Source organism: Myotis davidii, unplaced genomic scaffold (genome assembly GCF_000327345.1).
Source record: "Myotis davidii unplaced genomic scaffold, ASM32734v1 scaffold193, whole genome shotgun sequence".
Classification (NCBI taxonomy): Eukaryota; Metazoa; Chordata; class Mammalia; order Chiroptera; family Vespertilionidae; genus Myotis; species Myotis davidii.
The window spans coordinates 598,222-608,570 of NW_006284616.1; the positions used below are offsets into that span (position 1 = coordinate 598,222).

At 36.0% G+C, this 10,349-nt stretch overlaps 1 protein-coding gene across 2 annotated transcripts in view; it reads left to right on the top strand.

Moving 5' to 3' along the window:
* The window catches only part of TNFRSF19 (tumor necrosis factor receptor superfamily member 19), a 105,030-nt gene extending 97,892 nt beyond the window's left edge, over positions 1-7,138 (top strand). Inside the window, exon 11 of one of the 2 annotated variants that reach the window (XM_015572433.1) lies at positions 6,652-7,138. In XM_015572433.1, coding sequence (XP_015427919.1) covers positions 6,652-6,737 — 86 coding nt within the window. In that variant the 3' untranslated portion in view covers positions 6,738-7,138. The remainder of the gene's footprint in view (positions 1-6,651) is intronic. The other variant, XM_015572430.1, reaches the window with a different exon arrangement.
* Positions 7,139-10,349: the final 3,211 nt, after the last annotated feature.

The following is a 10,349-nucleotide window of genomic DNA, read 5'->3' on the forward strand; positions in this document are numbered from 1 at the left end:
TGCTGTGCAGAAGCTTTTTAGTTTGATGTAGTCCCATTTGTTTATTTTGTTTGTTTGTTTCTCTTGCCCTAGGCATTGTATCTGTGAAAATTCTGCTACATAAGATGTCTGATATCTTGCTGCCTCTATTTTCTTGTAGGATTTTTATGGTTTCAAGACTTACATTTAAGTCCTTTATCCATTTTGAGTTTATTTTTGTGTTTGGTGTAAGTTGGTGGTCTAATTTCATTTTTTTTGCAAATATCTGTCCAATTTTCCCAACACCATTTATTGAAGAGACTGTCGTTACTCCATTGTATGCTCTTGCCTTCACTGTCAAATATTATTGAGCATAATGGCTTGGGTTGGTTTCCAGGTTCTCTATTCTGTTCCATTGGTCTATGTGTCTGTTCTTGTGCAGTACCACACTATTTTGATTATAGTGGCTTTGTAGTATAGCTTCATAACTGGTATTGTGATCGCTCCAACTTTGTTCTTTTTTTAAAGATTGCTGCAGCTATTTGGGGTCTTTTTTGTTTCATATGAATTTTGGAATATTTGTTCTAGATCTATGAAATATGCCATTGGTAGTGTAATAAGGATTTCATTGAATCTGTAGATTGCTTTGGTTAGTATGGCCATTTTAATGATTTTAATTCTACCAATCCATGAACACATTATATTCTTCCACTTGTTTATATCTTCTACTATCTCTTTTTTCAACATCCTATAGTTTTCTAAGTACAGGTCTTTTACCTCTTTGGTTAAATTTATTCCTAAGTATCTTAATTTTTTGTTGCAATGGTAAATGAGATTGTGGGGTTTTTTTAGTTTCTCTTTCGGATAGATCATTATTGGTGTATAGAAGAATATACTGTATTTTAAATTAAATTCTAAGAGTTTTCTTTTAAACTCACAGCTAATGTATAAGGCCATAAAGGGCAGCTACATTTTTTCATTCTTCTTTTTAAATCCAACTACAGTTGACTCTTTAAAAAAAAAAATATATATATATATTATTGATTTTTTACAGAGAGGAAGGGAGAGGGGTAGAGAGTCAGCAACATCGGTGAGAGAGAAACATCGGTCAGGTGCCTCCTGCACACCCCCCACTGGGGATGTGCTCGCAACCAAGGTACATGCCCTTGACTGGAATCAAACCCCAGGCCCCTCAGTCTGCAGACCAATGCTCTATCCACTGAGCCAAACCAGTTAGGGCTACAGTTGACTCTTGAACAATGTGGGAGTTAGGGCTACAACTCCCTGCACAGTAGAAAATCCAAGTGTAACCTCAGACTCTCCAAAATATTAACTACTAATATAGCTTATCACAGGGATGGATAACAATAGGTTTACAGTTGTTTGTATAGAAAATAACACAATAATTAATAAATAATAATACAAGAATAAACTGTTTCCCATACTAACAACTGTAAACCTACTTTTGCCTACCCCTGTATTGACTGGAAGTCTTATCAATAATATAAAACATAGGTTAACATATATTTTGTATAATAGGGATTATGTACAATAAGGTGAGAGAAAAGAAAATGTTATTAAGAAAATCCCAAGAAAGAGAAAATATACTTACAGTACTATACATACGTATTGAAAAAAATTCACATATACGTGAGTCTGCACAATTCAAACCCGTGTTGTTTAAGAGTCAATGCTACTTAGCACAGTGCCTCCTTGCTCCATTCCTGGTTGAGAGAGAAGAGTTAGTTATAGGAGAATCTTGCAAACAGTTTCTCACCTTTGTTCTTCCCTGTAATATTCTTATGCCCAATACTTAAAGGCACTTCATTCAATGTGAAGTTCATGAGAATTTAGGTCTCCTAAAGCTATGCTTTTCCTTCCTCTCTGCTCTGACTGCCTGACTGGTTTGGTTGGAAATTGTCGGTTGTGATCTGAGACTAAATGCCGCATAAACCCTAGGTAAAAGGGTTTAAAGTAAGGTTTGGGAAGGTGGTGACTGCGGGCATACAGGTCTCTCTGGCATGCTGCAAGACCGGAGGCAGAGAAGCACTCAGGGACACCTGGGCACCGACCCTGCTTTTTCCTCCAGGCAAGGATGTGGCCATTGCTGAGTTTGACTTAATGTTTAATATTTCCTTAATGTAAGCACATATATTGTTGGTGTACATTCTTCCAGAAGAATGACGCCAGCCTTGAGTATGAAAGGGCAGAGTCGCAGAACAGTGAGGCTTCCAGGCCCCACAAGACCAGTGTTGCTCTCCCTCCTGGCCCAGTCAGGGGCCTGGGTAATGAGGCAGCACTCTGGGACATGCTGCATGTGCTCCTGAGTGAACCCTTGTCTACGCAGATCAGGAACATGCTAATGTCAAAGTGTAGATGGAGATATATTCTTTTTAGGTTGTATATTAATCTAAATCTGCAGTACTATTTTTTTTTAACTTCAAGCACATTCTATAGGCATTTATAGGGAATTTTACACAAAAAAATTTGTTGGCTCTGGAGCAAAAATAAATTGTTTCTCAAAAAAAGAAAATGAAGAAAAGATAAGTAAGAGAAAGAAACAAACAAACAAATTAGACAGTTTAAAAATGATGATGGAATAAAATAAATTTTTAAAAAATGCATACCTCTGTAGTTGGGAAAGATTTTTACTGACCTTGTTCTCTTGAGCCATCCCTAATTTTTATAACTTTCATGATAATAAGAACAGAGTTAAGAGTTAGCTTAGCCCTAGCCAATTTGGCTCAGTGGATAGAGCATTGGCCTGTGGATGAAAGGGTCCTAGGTTTGATTCTGGTCAAAGGCATGTACCTCGGTTACAGGCTCCTCCCCGGCCTGAGCCCTGTTCAGGGCTCATGCAGGAGCAACCAATCAATGTGTTTCTCTCACATTGATGTTTCTCCCTGTCTTTTCCTCTCTCCCTAAAAATCAATGGAAAAATATCCTTGGGTGAGGATTAACAATAACAACAACGAAGGAAGAGTTAGCTTAGCTGAGGGTAGGTCTCAAGGATGGCTGTGGCCCACAAACCTTTGGAGTTGAGGACTCCCAGCAGTCCAGAGCAGGTAACTGGCCTTACAGTAGGTTAGAGATGCATGGAGAGGCCTCCACCCCTTCATAACTAATCTCAGTATCCCAATGGATGCCTTGCCAGGTACTCCAAAATAAAAGTCATAGAACTCTTAGAGTTTAATGCATTCCATTTTCAGTACAAGATGTTGAAGTTTCTTTTATATCAATTGAATTGGCATTGATATCAAACTTGTTTGTGTTACCATCACAAATATCTATTACATCTTTCCATACATCATTAGGGAAAAGCCTGAGTAACTGAAATGACTGTGCTACCAGCTCACTACTGGTATTTCAGAGTATTGTCAGTAAATAGAATTACCACTCATCTTAATTTTGTAGCTTGTCCCCAATTTTGTGATGTAAATACTAAGGAATGAAACATTTTTATACCAAGTTATATAAAAACCAACTCATTCTCTACCTTTTTCTGTTTATGTTGTTGGTAAGGTGGACATAGGGTTGATAGGCACTATTATCAGTTACATTAATGTAAAATTTTAGAAATGTAGTTTAGTATATAAGTGGGTATGAAATGACATTAATTTCTTTTCAAAGAGTGTTCTCAAGGTGATTGTGATCTGCATAAAGTTATTTTCAACACAAATTATTATGGAAAGTTATAATTATGACTTGAAATGATGAAATGATGAGGAAGCATTACATTCAAATTACACAATGTAATTTATTAATTAAAGGTTCTTATTAGCTTTATAAGATGTGTTATAATTATTACATAATTTTGTTAAATCTAAATAAGACATTCTGAATTCAAAAAATGAATCATTTCCATTTTTACCCTAAAATTAAAAACAGCAAATAATGTATTTTTTTAAATATATTTTTATTGATTTTAGAGAGAAAGGGAGAGAGAGATAGAAACATCAGTGATGGGAATCATTGATTGGCTGCCTCTTGCATGCCCCTTACTGAGGATTGAGTTCACAACCAGGGCCTGTGCCCTTGACCAGAATCAAACCTGGGACTCTTCAGTCTGCAGGCCAGTGCTCTATCCACTGAGCCAAACCAGCTAGGGCAAAGAACAGCAAATAATCTTTTGAGCCCATTATAAAAGATAACATTTTCCAGATTCTGAAAAGTACTTCTTCATGGGATGCATTAACTTAATGTGGGAAACTTGGTGAATGAAGCTTAATCTTCAAAAGAAAATAGGAGATAGGGGTAACTGTATCTCTTTGGGAAATTGATCCTCTTTATTTCAAGGGTGAGCCACATATTTAACTGGAATCCAATCCATTAGATTCCAAAAAGCAATTCAGACTTCCCTCAATAGGTTAATTCTCCAAGGTAGAGAATATACTTATTTAAAAATTTGATTTCAGCAGCTTACTATTGTGCAGTAAGTATAGGACTTTTAGTTCCTCGAGGCCATGTTTAGTCAGCTTGGCTCCTTGGCATGGGCTCATTCATAATTCAGGAAAGCACTGGATTTCCATTTAGATGGTGTGTAAGAGCAGTAATAGCCATAACAGACCTTTTTCTTTAAGGGATTATTTTATTTTATTTTAAATAAAACTTCAAATTCCTCCTTAAGCATTCACTTTATTTTCAGTTTGTTAACATCTATTCACTCTTTTTCCAAGATTTATTGAGATATAGTTGACATATAACATTGTATAAGTTAAAGATGTACAATATGATTTGCTACACATGTATATTGTGAAATGCATAACAGCATGTTTGTCTTTATACGGTGTTAAGTTCAAATTTCTAATGCATGCAGCATTTGTTTCCAAACACAAATGCTTTCTTGTGGGTGGTTTAAGACCACCCAGAATCTGATGATGAGAGTTATGGTTCAGAATAAAGCCAATAGGTGTCAGAGCCTTCTTAGGTCTGTATGATTTAATAATTTTTCTCCCTCCCCAGAAGGGAACAGACCTAAGATATTTGGGACATCATTTGCTATGATGTTTGGGAGAAGGAGGCCAGCCTCTTTACTTACAGGAAAAGCTTTTTATGGTGATGTTTTTTTAACCAACATTTTAAGTGTCAGCATAAAACAATGGGAGGAATGGTAAGAAAGATATGAAATGACTTGGATTCTAGTTTTTTAAAATCTCTGTATCCTTATTGATGAAATGAGTATAATGTGCCTCCCACAATAATGTTAATGTGCTTATTATTATGTCTATTGACTGACATATTTAACTAAACTATCTCTGATGATCGAGAGTATTTAAGAAATTTCTATTTTCAGATAATCTCCTTAGGCCTAGGGGGGAATTTTTTTTCAAAAATGTATCCAATATGTCACTAATGCCAAATTAGTGGTATACAAGTTAATGAAGAGTCAGTGCATAAAATGAAGATTTTATATACTTACAGTACTTACAGTTGGCCAGTGCCTAGTCCCCTCATGAGGTGAGATCACTCCCCTCTTGTGATAAGGACAAATCTAAGGGCTCCACTTTCCAGAGGACATCAGCCCTATGAAGAGTGTGAATATTCCAAGGAGAGCATTATAAGAGGAATCTCATTCCCAAACTATTTCTAAATTTTCTCCATTAGTTTAGTGTAAGTTTTAAATTCAAAGATGAAGAATGGCACTGTTCATTAATCATCTTTGTTCTTTTAAATACGGGTCAAAAGGCTCCTAAGATCTTTACCTACTTTAAAGGAGTACAACACAGAAATGGGTTTTCTATGTTTAAATGGGGTTGAAAATTGTTTAATAAACTTTGTTTGCTATGGGTGACATCAAGCATGTCAAACTCAAAAACTAACATGGGCCAAATAAACAAGGTTTACATTTATGTGGGCCGCAAAAAAACAAGTTTCAATTTTCATAGAAACATAGGTTTATTTCGATAGATACATGCTGAATACAAAGGACTAAAATAAATGAGTAATCGTTAACATAAAATAATAAAACATTTTAATAAAAATTAGGATTTTTTCTTGAACATTAACTTACCAGACACTGAATAACTGCACAAATTAATAAGCATAATGCAAATAAACCTATTTTTCTTGTTCTCTGAAAGCGAAATATTTCCTGTTGTGCACACCAAACAAGTTAGTATAAGACTAATGACACGGCAACCGGCTGCTAAAATATTTGCTGCTAGTATAGGTGGAGAGAGATGGTGTGCCTGCACATAAGGTGCATAAGGAAAATGAATGCAACACGATTATAGTAATCAGTCATTAGTGAACATTGTAGTTTGTTATTAATAGTTATGTATAACAGGATATTATAAAAATTAAGTTACAAAATTTTTATTAAAACGTTTCTTACATACCGTTATATTGACTGGGCTGCAAAAATATTCGTTGTGGGCTGAAAAAATATTCGTTGTGGGCTGCATGCGGCTTGTGGGCAGCGAGTTTGACATGCTTGGGTTACATTATCATTTTTTTAAGTACTGTTTGCAAATATTGAGTGACTGTGAGTTGTTATAGAATCTTTATTTTATTCTCAAAGTAATGGGTACTTGGATATATGAACACCATTACATGAGCTTCTTGTCTGTATGTGATTAAATTCATATGTAGTACTAGTAAAAGTTTTAAATATAGATTCTTTTATAATTACAGTTTCCCAGCTTTAATTTGTAAGGTATGGTTTTTAAAACTCTCCTTCTGTTGCTGTTTTAGGAAGCTTTTTAGGACTCCATTCTTTCTGGATTAGAAGTGCACGTATGGAACCCAAGGGGCACGCACTCCTCCACTTACACTTATGAACTGAGCAGTCTGGACCTTGCATGGCTTCTGGGGGGAAATATAAATCTGAATCAAACTGATGGCTTTTTAAGCCTTTCAACCAGTTGCTTCTGAGCCAGACCAGCTGTAAGCTGAAACCTCAAGGAAGAACAGGACAAGACTGCAGGCATTCATGATGCTTTGCATCTTTCCTAAACAAGAAGTTTCTGTGCTACAAGTGTGACTTCAAAGACTGATGCACTGAGTTGGCAGCCAGGGAGGTTATGGACCAATAACAAGAACCAGAAATGCAGTCGTGTGTATTTTCAAGGTGAATGTGGTTTCACAAGACTAAAGACCCAAAGTATAAGTTTTCATCTATATTTTCTTTTAAAATAATTTCACATAGTCAGTTATCCTACTAAAAGTCAATGTTATATTAGTTACCTTAGTTTTTATGTAGAATGGGTTCAAAAATGAGTGTTTCTATTTGAGGAAGGTCACTTTTTGTCATCTAAACTAATTGACCTGGGAAGGCTAGAATTGACTTCATTCTGCCTGCCTAAATCTTGGGCTTATTAGTTGAAGTCAATTGACCTAACTAAAAATTAGAGGAAAACAAGTCTTTTTAAGAATCAACACTTCTAACCTCAGCCGGCAGCTCACAAACACCTACCTGCTGGAGCTACTTATGAGAGGACTGCGTCAGGGAACAAGGTGGGGAAAGGCCACCATCACCCTGAGTCCAAAACCACTGAACACACACATTCTAGAGCAGGGGTGGGCAAACTTTTTGACTCGAGGGCCACAATGGGTTCTTAAACTGGACCGGGGGGGCCGGAACAAAAGCATGGATGGAGTGTTTGTGTGAACTAATATAAGTTCAAAGTAAACATCATTACATAAAATGGTACGGTTCTTTTTTTTCAATAGTTTTATTCATTTCAAACGGGCCGAATCCGGCCCGCGGGCCGTAGTTTGCCCACGGCTGTTCTAGAGACTTGCATATTTCTGTGGAAATCAGTTGGTATGGCAGCATCTGTTACTCTGTCCCTGTGACAGAAGATGCAGAATTTCTCTTTTATAGAAAAGTATTTATTAAGATAATCTTTTTTTTCTTTTTCTCACCCTTCACCCACCAACCTGTTCTCTGTATCTATGAACTTGGTTTGTTTGTTTTTTTGTTTTGTTTTGCCTATCATACTAAGGAATTTAGAAATGACAATGTCCCTTTACTACTGAAACATGTCACCAAGTGAACAATCTTATGAGATACACTACATATTATAACCAGGAGCAAAAGCATTTTGTCAGCAGCCTTTGAGTGAACAGCCTGTCACTGCTGCAATGTAGTTTGACCAAGACATTAGAGTGTTCCCTCGGATCTCATCAGCTTAGTTAGGACAATAATGTCCCATCTTAGCCAGACGATGCTGATTTAAGTGTGGAGCTTCTCCTCAGATGCTTACCCCATCCCGTCTCACATTGGTATTTACACACTAGAAATATCTCTATAGCAGAGACAGAAATAAATGCAGATCAGGCATGAACTGAGGATGGCTCATTTCTCTTCATCTTTTATGGCCTGGAGAGGAGTTAATTGAACAGGATTTATTGTTTCTTTCTTAAACCTACATGATCAGATCTGGCCTTTTAACTGAGTCCATTAGCTTTGTCCCGTTTGCACTTTTTAAAAAAGAAAGACCTTTCAACATCAATGTGTTAGAATGTACTAAAATATTTTGTTTCAGAATTACCCCATCCAAATCAGTGTCTTTTACCTAAACTGAACATTTAAACTGAACATTAAAAATCTGGACATTATTATCTTCTCACATCACCCCATATGTTTCTCTCTTTGTAAGACATTAGTAAAACCTAATGATCCCTTTTCTGTGGCTGGGACAGTTTCTCTATCCATAGTTTCAGGCTCTGATATGTGCATGTTAGCTTGCCTGGGTTTGTCCTTCTCATGACCTCAGTTCATTTAACTGAAATACGAAATTAGAGTGTCTCATGGCAACTCACAATTTTGTGTGAGCACCCAGTCATAATCGATTGATTTCTACTTTCTTCTTGTTTGTGCGTTGTGTTTTTTGTTTTGTTTTTTTACCATAAACCAATAGTTCTTAAACTTTGGTACTCGCGAACTCTTATGAGAATTTTTAGGAAACTCAGGTGAAATATTTAGGACTTGACCACAAGATGTCTATGAAAATGCTTTTTAAATTCATATACGTGTACTATTGTTTGCAATCTGATCATTTTTGTTATGAAAGAGGGATGATCAAAGTAAGCCAAGGTTGTACTCATTTTTGCAACCTGAATATATTTTTCATATGAGCTCTCATTAACTTTAAAGACAAACACTTGCTGGAGAATGAGAGCTAGATTGATGAGAATGAGATTGGCCAAAAATCCTGAAACATCACTTTTGATCAGGAGATAAATACTTAGAGTTGAAAGTCAATTTGACTTGATACTGCATTTGAAAAATCCTCGATTATTTTTATTAAGATGAAGACATTTTACCCCATTACTATAGACACATACAGTGTTATATTCTACATTCTTTGTAAACATTTGAGGAAAATCCATTTTACATTTCACATTGTTGGAATACCCTATTGCACTCAAATAAACTCAGCTGCTAGAGTGCTGAAGCTGGAAACTCATTAAGTAATAACGTGGCTGGGAGTGCATAATTGTGACTTTTAATGCTGTAAGCAGTCATCGACAAGAATGAAAGACAACCATATAAAGGCATGGGTTTTCTAATTTTATGTATATGGAATATATGTTTCAAATATAAAATTTCTACTTTAAATAAAGTTAATGTTGCTGTTACCTAGGTTAAGCACTACTTACTGTCTATGCTAGTAAAAATATAAACCATAAAAAGGAAAAAATATATCATTGCCTTAAGGTAGTCAGCTTGACTCAATTTAGATGTCATTATTATTGTTTTGCATACTGGAATTTTCTTATATGAAAAGTTTTGTAATACCTTTTTTATTTGTGAATAAAATTGTTATCTGGTATTCTTATTTGCATGTTTAGAAGAAAGTGATTGATGGTGTGAATGCACACCATCTTGCTGTCCCATGTGAGAGTCTCATTAAGTTCTGATCTTTCCAATATAACCCTTTCGGCCTCTCAAACTTTATGAGGGATATTTGAAATCCTTACTAGTGACTGCCTATATTTCTCAGGCATATCAAGCTACTGAAAATGCTTGAGTTATTCGAGAATCTTTGTTATCAAAGTTTTATTATGATCTCTTTCTTTCCCTTAATTTTATGACACAAAGAAGGAAGGACTTATGGAAGAAGTTTTATGTATTAATTTTTTATGGAGGGCAATAGGCTGTTCTCCTGCAGAGGTGTGGACTAACAAAAGATAAGAACACTGGTCACTGTAAGAGTTTCCTTTTTCTTCCTAGCTTCTTACCTTCCTTCCTCAATCCCTTTATTCATTCTTCCCTTCCTTCCCCTCAGTAACCTATCCTATGTAATAATAGAGAAACATGGTAATTAACCATAACTTCACTACCCTTCCCATTGGCTAATCAGCGAGATATGCAAATTAACTGCCAACCAAGATGGCAGCCGGCAGCCAGGCAGCTGAAGTGAACAGGAGGCTTGCTTGCTCCA